At 39.5% G+C, this 18,166-nt stretch overlaps 2 protein-coding genes and 1 long non-coding RNA gene across 3 annotated transcripts in view; 1 reads left to right on the top strand and 2 right to left on the bottom strand.

Moving 5' to 3' along the window:
* Nucleotides 1-18,166, bottom strand: part of LOC132984754 (uncharacterized) — a 296,934-nt gene that overhangs the window by 46,452 nt on the left and 232,316 nt on the right. The window lies entirely within an intron of this gene.
* esco2 (establishment of sister chromatid cohesion N-acetyltransferase 2) lies at nucleotides 446-9,069 on the top strand. Its single transcript, XM_061051645.1, has 15 exons — nucleotides 446-567; nucleotides 2,420-2,486; nucleotides 2,793-2,905; nucleotides 3,058-3,376; nucleotides 3,525-3,852; nucleotides 4,124-4,245; nucleotides 4,355-4,442; nucleotides 4,641-4,710; nucleotides 4,891-4,933; nucleotides 5,278-5,413; nucleotides 5,681-5,812; nucleotides 6,835-6,924; nucleotides 7,068-7,211; nucleotides 7,711-7,895; nucleotides 8,486-9,069. Exons 2-15 carry the CDS (start codon nucleotides 2,437-2,439, stop codon nucleotides 8,616-8,618), a joined length of 1,953 nt encoding a protein of 650 aa, XP_060907628.1. The 5' UTR covers nucleotides 446-567; nucleotides 2,420-2,436; the 3' UTR covers nucleotides 8,619-9,069.
* Nucleotides 10,421-17,070, bottom strand: pbk (PDZ binding kinase). The gene is made up of 6 exons (XM_061051643.1): nucleotides 16,903-17,070; nucleotides 16,237-16,376; nucleotides 15,968-16,137; nucleotides 14,670-14,799; nucleotides 12,185-12,373; nucleotides 10,421-11,019 (listed from the first exon to the last, which is right to left on the bottom strand). The coding sequence occupies exons 1-6, from the start codon at nucleotides 17,067-17,069 to the stop codon at nucleotides 10,790-10,792; spliced, it is 1,026 nt and encodes a 341-aa protein (XP_060907626.1). The 5' UTR covers nucleotide 17,070; the 3' UTR covers nucleotides 10,421-10,789.

Below are 18,166 nucleotides of genomic sequence, written 5' to 3'. Positions count from 1 at the left end.
GTTAGCGCGTCGCAAACAGGAAGTAGATATTTATTTATTATATTTATATTTAGAATATAATATAATTACTTTATTGATCCCAAACTGGGAAATTGTGGCGTTACAGCAGCAGGTTGTTCAAACACACAATATGAGTAAAAAAACACAATATTAGCAAATCTAAACACAATATAATATTAAATACAAAGTAAATAAGTACTAAAAATATCAAAACTAAGAATGTGAATATATACAACCAGGATTTAACTAAGCATTACTAGTCTTAAATACGAAGAATACGTTGTATTTATTTGTTTTTTTTGCTTGTAGCTTCTGTAAAATTTTAAAATTACAAAATCCCGAACACATTCTTTTATTTTGAAGGGCACATCCGGAACTCCTCCTCTATGCTTAACCTGCGGCACCTTGATATAGAAAACGACGTGTTTCCTCTTCCGGGTCTTTTTCTGGTTGTGCAATTTTTTTTTTTTTAAGGACTAGCGCGCGCTGTTCAAAACACACAGGAGAGAATCGCGCGCTGAAGAAACATCAAACTTTACGTCTTTATTTATTATCTTATTTAGCAAGGTAAGATACTTTATAAGTGTTTTATTGTGGTGCTTATTGGTGTTTAATACGTAACCTGTTCCTTCTAAATGTTTTATATTATTTTGTTGCCTTAAGAAGCGTTTTAGTGAGAAATACGTTTTGCCGATAAAACTAAAACTAAGTAAAATATGCAAAAAATACAGAATATATCAGCTTTGTGAGAGACTTTAAAGTGGTATCTATATTTAAAAGTTGACTAGTTTGCATTGAGGCAGTCACTTTTGAATGAACAAGTCATCCCGCCAATTATCCATTAATCTCTATCCTGAGCTAAGAGTTGACCTTTCATGAGCTAAACGTCAATGTCTGCACAATTCACATGTTTTAAGAAGACATGATGATAGTGTTTGCTGTGTAAGCTGTTCACATGTATTAAGAGTATTATTTAATGTCTGTAGCATCGTCGCAGTGTTTTGCCTGCATACATTAAAAACACTCTCCTGCAGGATTCAATCTTCAATATCCGTCAAAAGTGAGGATTAAGAGATGTTTTGTGATTTTTTTCAAAAATGCAAACATCGACTTTAGTTGTTATAAAGTCATGCTTGAGTTCTGTTGTGTAGTGGTGGCTGAAGAAGACTCTTAATTTCCCCCCCAAAATATTTTTTTAGGTGACCCCTCAAGCAGAGGAAAAATGACCTCTGTTATAAACAGTGACACGTGAGACTACTCACGCACGTTCAGTTAGTTTGTACTAGTCAATCAGAGACAGAGTAAGGAGAGGCATCTCTTCACAATCTGAGGATAAACTACTAAATAGAGTCAGACATATAGTGTGAATCAGAGGAGATTTAGAAGTGTGTATACTCTACTGAGACTGAAACATAAGATGGTACATACTCTGTATACTCTGCACTACACCACTGCTCGAGTTCATAAACATATTAAACAGTGACGTTGTGTGAAATGTGTGTTTTAAGGGCTGAACGATATTACTAAAAAAGTGTCATTGCAACATCTTCTCTTTCTGCAATATGTGAGTTTCTGTCGGCTTAAATACGGGACATTTATATTTGAGTCTTACAATCATCATTATAATACAGTATATATTAAAATAAAAGCCCAGTCCCTTTGACTAGCCTGCTGCATTAGAGACCTCTTCTGTTTGCATTTAGTGTTGATTAGTGTGCAGATCAAAAATATATTAATAAGGGGGTCTCCTCTCTCTCACACAGTGAAGCAGGTTGGTATTGGGTGGGCTATTCTTACAAAGCTAGATCAAATATCTGATTTGATTTGTTTATCGATATCCTAATTAATCATTATTTCTGTTGTCAATTTACACTTTTATAGTCTCTCCCATATTTGCTTTGCACAAGTTTTGTTGTAAAATGAAAGCATGTCTCGTATTGACGCCGGTCTCAAATAAAAGCAGTGTCTTTTTTATAAACTTGAAGGACAAAGCTAGTGTTGGGATGAGGATAATATTGCAAATGATTGAGCAGCCGTAGTGTGTTTCATAAAACTTAAAAATAGTGTAACAAGGTTTGGTTTTAAAGCCATTATTTTTGAGTTTTTTTTTTGATTTAGTGATCATTTAAACTTTGTATAACATCATGATAAAGTTCTGGGTGGTTTGCTGTTATCTAGCAGTACATCAGCCTGACTTTAATCCCTTAAATTGAAGCATCTCTTTAGTTTTGTCTTGTACATCCAGTACTACAGTAAGAAGTGATATTACAAAACCTCTTTTTCAGAGGTAAAACAGATATATAGAGCTCTCTTTTATTTGTACAAAAGTTTGATTTAGAAGCTGACAAACAGCACATTCTTATATTTCCATGTTCATCAGGAAGATCTAATAAGCCTATTTCTTATTCTCGGTGTGTAGGTGAATTTGGTGACAAGATGCCAACTGCTACCAGGAAGAGGAAGCTCCCCTCTGTGGACTCTGACAGGTGAGCTGTGAACTCACTTCATCAAATGTAATAGTTTGAATTATTTATAAGAAACAAATAGGTTTAAAGGAAGTGATAGTTTTGGTAAATGCAAACATATGTCCATTTGGAAAGATTATAGAAAACATCCAATTATCCAAAGCTGGGATTTACTTACCAGAATCATAATAATGTTTGATCAGGTAGTTTGTGATTTCAGTAAAAAGAAGATCATGACACACTTGGTAAAGTTACACCAGCTCCTCTTGTGTGTCGTCTTTGTTAGTGAGAAACCGGGGAAACCTAACCTTTGAACTTTATTCTCAGTCATCCGTCCAAGAAGGGGCAGAGGGAGGAGAGATCCCCCAGGAAGAAGCCGGCGAGGCGTCTGGACAAGGAGACCTGTGCTTCACCACAGAAATCCCCTCGTAGACCAGCAGGTAGGTCGGTTGTAATTTTGGCCAGAATATTTGGTCCATGTTTAACCTGTAAGAGCTGCATTGAGTTGGTAGAGATACGACATGCTGTAAATTTCTCTTCATCCTTCAATATATGTAACATTTCCATCGATCTTCTTTTCATTTCTTTCCAGGCTCTCCCGCCAAATCACCCCGTAAATCCCCACTTAAGAAAACGATGGTAACGAGCTCCTTTTACGGCAAACAGAAGTCAATCTACCTCACTCCGCTGGAGAGGAAGGCAGTAAAGGAGTCTCTGCCTTCTCCTCCTCTTCCTCCGCCACCGACGACGCCTCCTTCTCCTCCGTCTCAGGAGAAAAAGAAGAGGAAGTATGTTAAAGGAGGCAGCAAGCCGAGGAAGATGGCTGCGGGATCTAGTAACGCCGGGAAGAAGGGTGTCAAAAGCTACGCGACAACCACAAAGGCAATCAATCTGTCCGCGATGAGCAGCAGGTTTGTTTCCACACGAGTTACCGTCCAGTCACAGCCGATTTGTTGCTTTTTGAAACTAGTGATTAGATTCCTTGAGTTTCTCTGCACATGTAGATTTTTGGGTTGCCATTTATGTTTTCTACAATTGTTGTATCATTTCATTCAACAGTGTCCCCGCTAAACCAGCAGCAGCAGCAACCACCACCACCGCTACTGTTCCAGCCAGCAGCTCAAAGCAACCAGAGTCCAAGAAATCCATCACCATCACTTTCAGCAGCCTGAAGCCCAAACCCAAGATCTTTGTTGGAGCTGCTTTCTTTGGTACGGGGAAGAAACCCACATCCATGTACAAGAAATCTGCACCCAAGTCCTCCAACAGGTCCGCGTCAGTCCCTAAGAAAAGCAAAGCAAAGCTCCCGCCGCAGACGAAGAGTGAGAAACCACAGCTTCAGAAACCTGCAGCGATGACGAACCAACAGCAGAAACGTCCTGCAGAGGTGAGGGACGCTAAGCCTGCACCATCGTATCTCACTTTTAATGACGTCTCTTGACTTTCTCCGTACTGGTAGTAGCTGGAGCTAAAGCCATCATGTTTTGTGGTTGTCCAAAGGTCGGTCTTTGCAGGGTACATTCACTTTTTGATCAGAGGAAAGCCTTGAAGGGATTTCTCCAGATTTGACAGAAATATCCTCTTCGACAGATTTGACAGAAGGCGAATGAAGTCGACTTTAGTGTGAAGATGATTTTGTTCTGGTTGTTCTCCTGCAGGCTGATGTCCAGCCGGTTGAGACACGAGAGAACCAGCCGAGCACCAAGCAGAGATCCAAATTTGATCCGACCGACTGGATGGACTCCACAAGCGAGGAGCCCAAAACTCCACAGCCGTCAAGGTGCTTTACTGAACAAGATCGGCCTACTCCAAAAAAAAAATCCTTACAAATGATGTAATGGAACATGAATAGTTCTCCGAGGTTGATGACCTTCATCTTCTTCCTGCAGCTTTCCCAAAACGCTTACCAAGAAGATTTCAATTGTGCTGACCCGAACACCGAGACCTGTATCCGAAGACTCCCCCGTCAGTACTGAGGTACAGCAGGAGCACACAAACACGTTCACAGTTGTACCGTAGTTATCTGTGCTCCTTCATACATTAAAAACATTTTCAGTGCACTGCCTCCTAACTTTGGTCAGCTCTTCATCATTACTGGACATACTGTTTGTCTCGGCATCATAGTAGAATTTGCATAAATAATAATAAATAATTGTGAATGAATTGTCCTTCTAGGTCGACGGTGGCTCTGAGTCCATGTTAGACCTGAGCGGAATAAGTCCATGTGCTGCCAGCCCACCCAAAGGTATCCAATCAAACTATTTTTACCTGCTAATCTGAAGAGTTGATTTTCCTTCTACAATTGGCACGCTTTAGATTTAAGAGGCAAAATTAGAATTATCCAGTCCTCCTTCATCATAAAGTTGACGTTGCTGATTATCACTTTTGATCCTTAAAGCTTTAACAAATGTTGTTTTCTCCACAGAATCGGCACAAGTGTATCCCATCTTTGGCTCAAGCTCCAAGAGGTGAGTCAGTCGCATCAACTGTTAAGATTTTGAGACGTTAATAAATGGCACAAAACAGGATTTTCGCACTGTGTTCCCAGCATGTGAAGAGGGAACGCTTTAAGATTCTGGCGTCAGTAGATGGTGGAAAGACGTCTTTGTTTTTTCTACTTCAGCATCATAAAAACACAATATTCCTGTTGGTCTGTTCTAGTGTGTCCTGGAATCAGGCACAGGTTTTAAAAAAATATATTTTTATTAATGGGTGGAACATGACCACTGGTATTATCTCTGACGAGGCCGTCATAGAGGCAAAAGAAATCGAACCCAAAATTTCAGTTTTTGCATTATTTCTTGTCCTCTAGGACTGCAGCTCTACGGGCACCAGTGTCCTGCAGCACCCCCTCTGGTCCTTTAACGACACTGCAGACAACGCCACCAGTTAAAGAGAGACCTGTCCGCAGGAAGAAGGACAAACAGGATGACGACCAGCTCATCATTGTACGTTAATAAAGGTTATATTTTTGAGTGTGTCGGGAAGAGCATTATGTTTTAGTGAATGGACCTGAATACACTTCTAAAGGCTGATGCAGATATTTTGGATTAAATCTGGACCATTTCAAACTCACAAACACGGAAACTAAAGATGATACAAGTTATGTTTTATTCTTGGTTAACGTGTGTCATCTTCCTTTCATTGGATTGGACATTTCTGTATTATTTTTCTATGTGTGTTGAATGAATCGTTCCTCTGTATTTCCTCGTCAGGACGCAGGCCAGAAGCAGTTTGGAGCGACAACCTGCAGCTCATGTGGGATGGTGTACAGTGCAGACAACCCAGAGGACAATTTCCAACACACCCAGTTCCACCAGCGCTTCCTGGACTCCATCAAATTTGTGGTAAGACTTTCCCCCCTTCAAATCTCTCTGAGCTCTGAAAATCAATTTATGAAACTGAGCTGTTCTGAATGAGTTAATGTTTGTCTGTCACTTTAACTTATCCCCTGATATGACTGAACAGATAAACAGGATGAGAAAATAACGGTTCAGGAGTGTTGCGCAAGTTAAGGGAAGAAATAAAAATTGACGTTTGACATCCAAAGTTTTTGAACTAAAGTTAGACTATCCTGCTACACTCGTCAATGTACAAGAACCCATATAATAAAGAGCACCAGTAATATTAGAATGAATACCTGTAATTATAAGTAATTAGGAAAATACATTTCAAATTTCTGTAAAAATGCGATAAATTCCCGAGAAAATAAAAGTAACTGGACAAATCCAGTAGAAGTAACGGGACAAATTACAGCACAAGTTCCTGGAAAAATACATTAAGAGTACCTGGACACAAATAAGATTATAGAAAATATAAGAGGTGTGTCAGGAGAGGTCAAGAAGCCAATTATACAAGGGACATAACCAATTACAGTCCAAGTACCTGGAAGAATACAGAACAAATACCCCCAAAAACAAAGGTGCAAGAACCAGTTAAAAAATGTGGTACAAGTACAGCACACGTACCTGGAATGATACAGTTTAAAAAGCACCAAATATAAAGTCTGAGAACCAACAAACACTCATTTCAAGTATGCAGAAGTACGAATTCTGAGCATCTAAAATTTAGAGTTTTAGTACCGAGATGTTGAGAAAAATAAAGTTCAGGAGATTCTCTGGTACTGATCCTGATTCAACAGTATTTGAGGTATTAGTTAGTTAGTTGTGTTCACTGTTTGCTGTCCCTTCCATCTGTTTCCTTTTGCTTCTGAAATAAAGAAGTTGTTTTTATTTGTGGTGGTATGTTCTAGCGATCTGTTACCATGGCTGCTGGCTGAGGTTTGTTTCACGGGGAGGTGAGTTTGCTCTGAGTAGTTGGCTCTTAACCACAGCGTCTTCGCTCTTCTTCTCCTCTGTTGTGTTTCCAGGGATGGAAGAAGGAGCGGGTGGTGGCCGAGTTCTGGGACGGAAAAATCCTCCTCGTAATGCCAGACGATCCCAAATACGCCGTCAAAAAGGTGCGGCGCTTACACGTAGCTTGTTTTCCAGCAGAGCGTTTGCGTTTTGAGTCCTTTTGAATCACGGTTTGTTTTTCCTGTCGTCTTTCTCGTGATGTGTTTTTTTTTTTTTTTTTTTTTTTTTTTGGTGCGGTTTCTTTCAGGCTGAGGAAGTGCGGCGAGTTGCAGATAGCGAGCTGGGTTTCCAGCAGATGACTCTGAGCAGACCCACACAGGCCAAGACCTACCTGTTCATCAACACGGAGCGCATGGTGGTGGGCTGTCTGGTCGCCGAGCCCATACGTCAGGTAGGACAGGAGCTGTGGGTGGGCGGTGGGGGGTACAGTTCACTTTTACACTCTTGGTATCAAACCATGAAGACCCTCTTTGACCTCTGGCCCCTTAAAACAAGCCTCGTATAACCTCTCATGACCAGAGTTTGACTCGGTGAGAGGGGATGTGTTTCATTGTTTTAGGCTTTTAGAGGAACATGTATTTAGAAGTTGACATTCAGAGAAATATCATGACCTTTCTACAGATTCTGCCTCCAATTCAAGGATAGAAAACAAACATATGGGTAGGCCTTAAGGGACAGGAGATTGTGTTCAGAGTTCCTAGATGTAAGCGAAACTGACTTTTTGAAGGGCAGATAGATTTAAAAAAAAAAGAACAGCATCATTCTGTGTGTTTGCATACCTTTTGATGTTCAGCTCAGGTGAAAGAAAGATAATTGACTGCTTGACATTTAATTTGCTTCATCAGTGACTTGTGTTGATGCTGTTGTTGTTTTTGTTTTTGTGTCTTCAGGCTTACAGGGTCCTCGAGCAGCCAGATAATCACAAGGACATGACGAAGGACGACTTCATGGAGCGGCACAGAGCCTGGTGCTGCTCCACCGTACCAGAACAAGCTCTGTGTGGGATCAGTCGGATCTGGGTCTTCAGCCTGGCGAGACGAAAGGCCATCGCCTCCCGCATGCTGGACATCGTCAGGTGAGATGTCGACTCGGTGTGGTCGTACTTTTGGTAGTCGAATGAGAAAGTTTTCTCCGTCCAGCCTCTCTGATGTTGATGTCTCAATCAGGACCGAACAGCTCACAGAATATAACATGTTTTTAATGCTTTATTTCCTTTTATTTTTGGGTAGTTTGTCTTGTCTTTATATGACAGGAAAGTGGATAAAGTAGGAAATCAGCAGAGCTAGCGAGCGAGAGAGAGAGGGGTATGATCTGGGAAAGGAGCCACAGGTCGGACTTGAACCCAGACTGCCCACTTTGAGGACAATAGCCTCCATATATTGGGTTTTACCTGACCACTAGGCCATCAGCGTCCCACTTTCTTTCCTTTTTGTGTAATATTTAACAACAGAAAATGTTAAACACCTTTATGTTTAAAGGTCTGGTAACGTTCATAATGCAACACAAACAGCAAATCTTTACATTTAGGAGGCAAGAAATCTTTAAAAGTTTAACATTTCTGTTTGAAAATGAACTCTAGTTTCCGATCATTTCAGCTTTTAATTATAGTTTTTTAAATTTTAAAATGATTTCCTCTTGTTGAGTAATCACATTTTTGTATTTTAGGAGCAGCTTCATGTACGGCAGTCATCTTACCAAGGAGGAGATCGCCTTCTCTGACCCGACACCCGACGGAAAACTGTTCGCCACCAAGTACTGCAACACGCCGACCTTCCTCGTTTACAACTTCGTAGCGTAAAGTTTGACGAGTGGTTGAAAGACGAACGACTGTTTTAACTCAGACGTCATGTTCACGGATCCTCCAGGCAAGCGTTAACTTGTCTTCCACGCGCAAAGCAGCAAATGTTCACGTTGACGTCGTCTGGGAATGTTTCCGTTTTTGTATGTTTAGAGATTTTGAAGGTTCACGTCTCAGTATTTATACTCTTGCACTGCGTAATTATCCAGATGTTTTATATTCTGCCTGAATCTGCAGGGATGAAAATATTTCACCTTCTGCTGATTCCGTTCGAGTCCTCTCGTTGCGCTCATTTTTGTACTTTTTATTTAAATGCTCAGATTGTCTTTGTTGTTTTTCTGAACATTTGAAGAGGACCTTGTGTTTAGAGACGCTGACCTGTTGAAAGGAGAATGCCTTTTATTGTTTATGGGCAGTCGACTCTGTAAATAAATGTGTTTTCTGGTCTGAATCATGTTTCCTGTGAATATTTCTACAAGACTACACTCTCAGCCGTATGTGTTATCATATTGCTTTAGAATAGAATTATCGGGGTATATTGAACAGCTTTGATTTTTTTTAACATTATGGTAACGACTGTTTAGTCAAAGGTAAGATGAGGTCGTTGATTCTTTCCTAATGTGTAGCATAAATACGGGTAATAGTAGGAAATGCAAGCAGTTATGTTAAAGTACGAACAGCTGCACTTCATCTCATAGCTTCTTTTTTTATTTACCGGTATATAAAAGACCAACTCAAAGATTAGTGTTGTGACAAGGGTACTTACTTAAAGGTTAGGATCAGTTACTTGCTCGTCTCTGTGAGGTTGTTTATGATCAGAATTGTAAAATTTCACAGAGCTCCGCCCCTGTTTCACTGAAATATTTTAAGATTTGCATCCCTGTTCTCATGATAGTCAGCAATAAGGTCAAAAAGTAAATTTCCTAAAAGGAAGGTGTACATGAAAACATTGAAGTAAAACCAAAACCTTCAAGACTCTAAAAAATTGAATATCCTCAGATGTCACAGCGTGGTCATTTAGTAAAACATCTTATGAAGCAAAATAACTTTTTACACCGGTGTGCCAAGAAAAGTCATCTTTTACTAGAACATTATGGCCTCTAAGATCAAATATGTTTCGCTGTACCTCAGGATCTGTTTGAGTCCCTTAAGAATGCTTCAGATTTTGTTTAAAGGTTTAAAATGTCGATGCAGAGACCCAATAACTTTCGGTTGGGGTTGATTTTGGCGCCCCCCTGTGGTCAAAGTGGTAACTCTAATCTGTACATGGGTAAATCTTGTGTAATTTGTCTCAACAACAAATCTCCCTCGGCTTTATTTAAACAGTTACATGAAGTCAAAGTGTTTCTGTACACACAATCATCATGATTTTACTATTTTAATTTCATCATTTGAAGATTTAGGATTGATGTGTTAATAATTAAATTGCCTGATACACTGAAGAAGAGCGTCTGCTCGAAACATCAGTGTAGCAATTAAAAATATACAATTTTGGAGTTCTGTCCTAATTATTTCTCTTGTTTGTAACTTTATTCGGGATTCAGCACCCAGTTTGTTTTACGTTAAAAGGGAGCTGAGTGTGTTTTTTTCTACCGTTAATTATTAACAACAGCTTAGCTTAAACAGCAGATTTCTGAACTACAATATACAACTTAACCTACAACAATAGATAAACACAGACACAGAAAGATCTTCTCTTCTGCAAAACATTAAAGAGGTGAATTTAAAAAAAAACAAAAAACGACACAAACAAGAGCTTGATCAAGAAATATGAATGTTTAGAGAAGTGCAGGAAGACAAACAGAGACATGAGACTTCAAAAAGAATTCAGAGGTAAAGACAGTAAAAACATAAACAAACATAAACATACAAATCATTGCAAAGGATGGAGATAAACAATGTGACCCGTCATAATTGGGGTTTGTTACTTATTCAGTTAACTGGTAATAACCTTTCTCTACATTGAGGCTGGATTTTAACATTTATATTTCCTGAAGCTGCTACTTTAATATCCCTCCCTGGAAAGATTGTAAATAGAGAAAAAACAGGTTTCAGGTTGTGTCTATTCACTCTAAAGAAATGTCTTTTGAACCGTTATCAGAAAGCAGTCTGGGTCCTAAACTATAAAGTTTCTCTCTGACAGCTCTGAGATGAGCAGAGAGACGTGTGGATCAGTCGATAACGATCACCTCACTCGGTGTTTTATTCAGCGGGGCGTTGCTCTCTAGAGCCTGGACCACCTGCGCGGCAGAGGGTCTCTTCTTCGGGTCTTCCTCGGTGCAGAGATAAAAAAGCTCCACCATCCTCCGGTACGGGCGACCCAGAGCCTCCACATCCAGCGCCGGCCTCGTCCCCAACCTCTCGTAGTACTCGTCCTCATCGAAACTGTCCTCGATGGAGTCTTCAACGACACAAACACAAAATGTTAACAGCCAGTAATACGCGTCTGAACTAAAGCAGCAAGTTGTGTAAGAAAGGCGTGGAATAGGAAGGTTACAGAGACCTTAGTGTCAGCAGGAGTTGTGATTAAGAGTAGTTAATGGTCTAGGATTTTTAATACCATGAAACGAGTTCACAAAGGTAAAGTTAAACATTAAGAGAAAGGTCAGAAAATATCAATAACTTCACGTTTTGACATTTTTCTGATTCATCTCGGCCAATATTTCCCAAAGTGTGTGGCCCCCTGGTGGGCCTTAAAAGGTACTGCAGATGGTCTCAGGTTTTTAAGTCAATTTACTGTCATCACTTATTTTGTGATTCAAAAATAATCAAGTGTATGTGTTAGGATTATTAACGTTGACTGTATTGCAATATGTTAAATAAAATATGTTGGGAAATACTTCATCCCAGCCTTATAAGGAAGCGTATTACATTTACATGAGAAAAATAAAACTCTGCTCCGTTTTCTAAAATAAAGAGTAAAATGAACGAGGAACAAGGTGCTTTCATTTCTCAGCAGAACAGCTGATTCTGACAGATCAGAGTTTACATTTGAACTGCAAAGATCACGAGTATCTCCCCGTGTTTGAAACCCAAACCAAAATAAAACTGGGTTGAACTCAACAGTGTGGGAAGGTTTGTTACTTTAAGTGGTCTAAATGAGTTTCTGTTTGGATTTTGAGGTGCTGGTATCTTGTTTATTCAGAGAAACCGGGCAGAATTTGGATATTTTTAGAGAGAAATGTAACTTGTAATTCCAAGATAATGTTCTTGTTCATTCAGAAAAACAGAGCAGAAATGAATTTTCTCATGTGAATGAAGGCTACACATGTCCGTACAGCCCCAAGTATCATCAGCCCCAGATTCATTTTAAGTAGAATTTTTCCTGAGTTGGGAGTGGCTGATCTAAGATATCAAATCATTCATCTGCTTTTAGAGCTGCCTGTTTACTGTCCAGGCTACCTGAAGACCTCTTAACAATGATCCCATTTTTAAAACAAGTCGTAGCATAGAAACAAAGTGCTGCAAATAAAACACTATTTGAGAAGATGACAGACAGAACATGATCAGTACGAGTAGATTAGAGCTGCATTTTTGTACACAATGTGCAAACGTATTGTTCCCACCTTCATCCTCCTCCTCCTCCTCTTCGTCCTCGAGCATCTCCAGGTGAGGCATGGCCAGCGTCATCATCTCCCACAGAGTCAGACCGAAAGCGAAGATATCCGCCTTGTCAGTGATCTCTCCCTCCTCGTCCAGAGCTTCCTTTGGTTTCCACGGCTCTGTGCCGATGTACTCCGCCTTTGGATCGGACACTGGGAGACAGAGGGATGGAATTATTTTTTTTAAATAAAACTCAAAAAACCCGTACACGATTATGTGATGCTTAAAAATGAAGGTCATGTTCTTCACAGCAAAGCAAAATCCAGAAGTTTGCAGTTTGAATCCGCCGGTGAAATGTTTGTGAAAGACCCCGAAGATACAAAAAGGCTTAAACGCTTTATACATTGATCTGGTTATTATTAGTTCGCTCTTCTGCCCTAACAAACAACGTAACACTTTAATAAAATAGAAAAGCTTGAGTTCCAAAAAAAAAAACAACCCCCCTGTTTGATGAAGGACCGTGTACTAACGTGTCCAAAAAGTAACCCGACTGCTGGTGATTTGTGCTGTTCTCACGGTTAAAGAAAAAGAAGCTCTGGGTCACATGTGAGGTAACTGCAGCCTGCGGCCTGCATGTATCCACCTGGTTCCCATGGGAACAGAAACACAGCTAATAAAATGTTGTTTTCTCTCGACATGTTCTCTGCCTTAAATCCTAATCGATCCCACATGAACACAGTCTCTCTGTTATTGTCAATAAATCCCATGTAAAGACCAAAACCCACAATGAACCCATCGTATTAACACAGAGTTTCTGAAGCCCGTTATATATTAAATTATTCATGTGCTCCAGAAAAAACTTTTTAAATATCTACTTTTTAAAGCTTTGCACTCATTTATGGAAGCCCTCAGATGACACTCATTTTATTTACCTCATTAAAAACAAAAGAAAAGGTCATCACTAACCCTGGTTAGTGTGAAGCGTCCTTGAAAGGCGCTGCATAACTTATAAAATCTATTTTTACTATTTAACATATTTCTATGTTTAGTACAAAAGACCCCTTGAGATACCAGATCAGAAAGTCGTGATCCAGAGAAAACTAAAGTATGGATGCGTGTCCACTTCGGGCTTCCGTACTGATATGTATTAAAAATTTTGACTCATAATTTTATCAGCCAACTGGACTCAATCTGTTCCAAAGTTTGCCCTCTGATAGGTGCAAAGAAACGAGACAGCAGGACGATTCATTCCCACAGGTATGAACAGATGAACAAGTCAAACTAACATCCTGCACGCTGTAAATACTCTATGTTGACATCAGTGATGGAAATGAACTTTTTTACCTACCTGCCACTGTGACAGGTGGATTCAAAAAAATCTACTAGTTACTTTTTTTTTTTTTTAATGTAATGACGTATAAGATCAAATCAAGACTTACAGTATTCAAGGAACAGATTACATGAAGGGAAATGTTTCTGCTATTATAGAAAATACTGACATGCTGTTTGTTTCTCTCATGAACAGAATTTTTATTTTGGCTGGTAAGAATGTTGTTTTTCATTTCAGCCATGTCCTCAAAGGCGGCACGGGTGCTAATTTCCAACCCTGGTTGACACGTATCCATACATACTGTACAAACAACTCTTCCATAATATAACAACCTTAATAATGATGATGACGATGGTCTCGATATTATTGATGATGATGATGGTAATGACGATGGTTTTTGTTTGATAACGACGACTTATAAGATGGTTTCTATACTGATTAGAGCTCTCAAGAACTGCCCTCAATGTTGTGCTTTGCCTCTGGTCACTTCCTGTCAGCACCTGTGTGTCCAATCAGACTCAAAGCTGATCGTTTGCTCTTACTGACATTGTTCCCTTTTTTCTAGATCCTTGCTTGTGTTGTTCTTACTCTCTGATGTACGTCGCTTTGGATAAAAGCGCCTGCTAAGTGAATTGTAGAATAACGTCATATTGAACTTAACCGGTTACATAATGATTTCTTGAAACTTTCAAAAATTGTTTACAATCTGAAAAAAAAAACAATTGATGTGTGTATAGAAAGTGTGTGGCTGGTTTGTTTTTGTTTGTGTGCATCATAGTTCTTTATTGACTTTTTTTTTTTTTCGCCCAGATGTTCCCGCCCTTACTCTTTCATCACTAAGCACCGCTCCTGTCGCCTAGCAACCTTTACAGCTGCGCGTAGCTGCTGTGAATAAAATGTAGATTATCAGGCAAAACTAAAAAACTGCAGGAGTATCATAACCTTTCCTTTTGGTCTGCAACAACATCTGATTTAAACAACCATTTCCTGACTTCTCTGGTGGATAATGTTGTTGTTGTTTTTTTAGGAAAAACTATTTGTTGTTTTTCAGATAAACCACGGTACACTGAGAGAGCACTGTTGGTTACTTTTAAATCCCTGTCCTCCACTGAGAGCTCACAGCTGTGTTTACACATCTTAAAAAAGCCTCTAGGTTTATGAATTTATTCAGTTATTACCTCTCATGTTCTCGTCCAGCTGCAGAGACACGCCCACATCGCAGATCTTGACGCCCTCAAAGTCGCCCTTGATGACGACATTGCAGGACTTCATGTCGCCGTGCAGCAGCTTCTTCTCACTGTGGAGATACTGCAGAGAAAAAAAAACAAACACAAGAACATTCCTGAAAGTCACAGACTAACCAAGTCCTTCTGTGTTTACTGGCTCGGTTCGAACCCTGCTCGTTCTGTCAAATTAAATTAAAAGATGGCCGACGTTAAAGGGAGGCGAAAGGGATTTAGGGAAATTCAACCACCGATCTTGGGCCTCTGCTTTCTCCCATGGATGTTTTTTATTAAAATCAGCTTGAGAACATGAATCACCCACTTACTCTTCTTGAGTTGGAAGACAAGAAACAAACACAAAGGCATGAATGAAGAGATGAAAATAAAAACCAAAAAAAAGGGATTTCCCTTTTTTTTGGTTTTTAATTTGAAAAACAACGTGAGTGGCTGTAAGAAAAGGTCATCGTTATCAGGGGAATGACTCACATTCATCTGTGATTTGTTTTTAAATTAAAGGTAGAATTTGTATATCTAATTTAAATCAAAAAGACTAAACCTGTTATATATTTGTTGTTGTTGTTGTTGAGTACTGAAATTACCTCAAACATTCACAACAGTTATCAAAGACAAATAAGTAACTTCACAACATGTTTATCGTTGCCGTGGAAACACCGGATGTTACATCAAAGACCGCTGCATATGCTAGCAGGAGCTGCGACTGGAAGCTGCCGTACTGTTGCTGTATGAGCTGCAGTCATGAAAACGTCATGTAAATTATACTCAGATACATCGTAGGTAAACATATTCTCTTCCTCAGGTCGGTTTTCGCCCGTTCGTCTTGACTACGGTCAACTCTGAGTTCATTTTCAACAGGGGTGGGAGGTGGAGTAGCAGAGAGAATCACTCCCATGATTCCCCCCTTGGCCTCGACGTCATCTTTTTATGTAATTGTTCTGATTGAGCGCCCCCTGGTGGCGGATTCTACATACTGCGCGTTCAAGTTTATGACTTAAAAATGACAAAATATGTGAATTCCTTAACAAAGAGTCACTCCTCTCTCTTTAGAATTCATATAAATCGAACTATTTTCTATCTTAACTATCGCGGCTGAAACTGTGTGCACTCCTAGTTTGATGTCTGTTTGAGGAGCTGACATTCTTCTTCATTAAATATCAGTTTATTTGAGGGGATTTGTCTTTACCGTGAATTTTGGGTGCATGCAAATCATTTATACATCAAGAGACTTGATTTACCTGAAGGCCTCGAGCAACGTGCAGCGCTACTTTTTCTATGTTGGCAGCAGGGAAAGCTTTGAGTCCTTCCTCTCGCCTCTTCTCTATCAGGTCATTGAGGGACTGCTCTCCTCCGTACTCCATGGCCAGACACTTTGAACCGTCTTTGGCCGTGGCGAAGGCCCGAAAACCTTCATGTTTTTTTAAGAAGGTCATAGAGTAAACACAAAAATAACAACAGGAGAATCATACAGCGGGATGTTCTGTGTGAGGCTGCTGCCACGTCTTACCAACAATATTGGGGTGATTGATTCCCTTCAGGACCTTTGCCTCTTCATTCAGGCGCTTCTGGTAAACAGCCAGCTGTTTGGTCGCACACTTATTATTGATCTTCTTCACAGCCCACGGAGACGCATTCAACTTCCCCATCCTAGTTGAAGAACAACACATACACAAGCTCGATTTGTTTGTAACACAGAAACAAAAATGTTTCCATGCAATGGCTTGGGAAACAAAATAAAAAAGATGTGCAGTTTATAACAATGCTGCATTTGCAAAATCATGGAATATTTAAAACTATTTTAATTCATTTTATTTAGTTTTTTAAATATGAGACTAAATGCACATATATGGGCAGGTTATCAATCGTACATAATGACTTAATGCAAAGGATGTATGCTCAACACAGTAGAAACTTTTCTTTTTTAATTAAATAAAACATTTTAGAAGCCGCCCAATTTCCCTTATTTATCTTTAAGTGAACACCTTACGATCAAGCTGCATAAACCCCTGCAGGTTATGCTTTAATGACACTGTAGAGGGTATTTCCCTTTGGACAATGCTACATAACTCTGACAGGAGTACAGATGTGTTGAATGAGACGAATCATGAGGACAGAAAGAGGAGAAATATTCCTTGTGAGGCCATTAACTTTAGTATGAGGGAACACTACACACCTGTTCATGAGGTAAACGTTGACTCCAGTCCCACAGCCCAGCTTCTTCATGAAAGGTGAAGCCGGGATGGTGATGGGGGTCCCTCCGCTGCTTACAGAGCTCCTCACTCGGGCGCTCTTCGGGGTCTTGAATGAGCCCTCATCGGAACATGTGGGAGGGGAGGCCATCCTGTACAGAGATAGCAGCACATTGTGAGAAAGTTAGTAAGTTATATATATATATATAGAGATACGGCCAATGACACAAACATTTAACGTTGCCAAGCAACACTATCGATGAACCTGGAGGTAACAGATCAATTGGCGGGCATGTGCTTTTTTCCCCTCTAAATAATAACGTTTTGTATGAGGCATTTTTAAAGAAATTACTTTGAAATCACGATACAGAGATAAAAAAAAAAACTAAAAACAAAAGTGAATATTAAACCAAAAATAAATATTTTCACAAAATAAAAACCAAATTAGGAAGCCAGCATTGAAAACGTTTTTAAACTAACTGAGAATTGAAAATAAAACGTCAAACTGAAATAAAAACGAATGGAAAAAAACCCGCAAACTATTATAACCTTAGTTGTGACGCAAGCCGAAATAAAACGTAACACCCACGACGTGTTTCTGAACGTATAATGTTACGTTTGTTTTCGTCACGCTACATTCTGAACTCGGTTCCAATAATGGCGTCTGAAGCAACAACAGAGCTTTGTTAGATGAACATTTGATGGCAATAAAAATGTATAACAGCATCAAAGTAAAAATATATTGTTTGCATTTAATTAAACCTAAAAATAATTGAAGATTTGATAAAACTAACGTCAACTGCAAAGTTAACTTTGACGCTAAAATATTTGACAGGTTGCTTTCGCTAACATCACGACAGTTTGATTAATGATTTCTTCTTTGCATTGTTATTTAGAAATTATTTAGTCACCTTACCTGCAAATTTCTTGACAACAAAACTGCTTGACTGCTGTTCGACCGCGCCGAATATTCAAACTGTTTCCTCGTTGACTGTACGGAAGCCACAGAGGGACAAACTGAACGCACGTCGTTTGCGGTTGGAAATCTCAAAACTTTCATGATCTATTCTGCAGTTGTATTAGTGTAAACTATACATACTATGCTCTGTGGCCATTTTAAGGAACTTTAATGGTAAAATGTGATTAAAGAGAGGGCTCAGCGTAACCTGAAAACAAATTCAAGATACATTTAAAATTATTTACAGTTCATGTACAGCGTTTCTCCAGTAGAGGGCAGTCGACTTACAA

Source organism: Labrus mixtus, chromosome 12, assembly GCF_963584025.1.
Source record: "Labrus mixtus chromosome 12, fLabMix1.1, whole genome shotgun sequence".
NCBI classification, from domain to species: Eukaryota; Metazoa; Chordata; class Actinopteri; order Labriformes; family Labridae; genus Labrus; species Labrus mixtus.
Note: the sequence above shows the minus strand (reverse complement) of the source record. Positions and strands in the feature narration are given on the sequence as shown.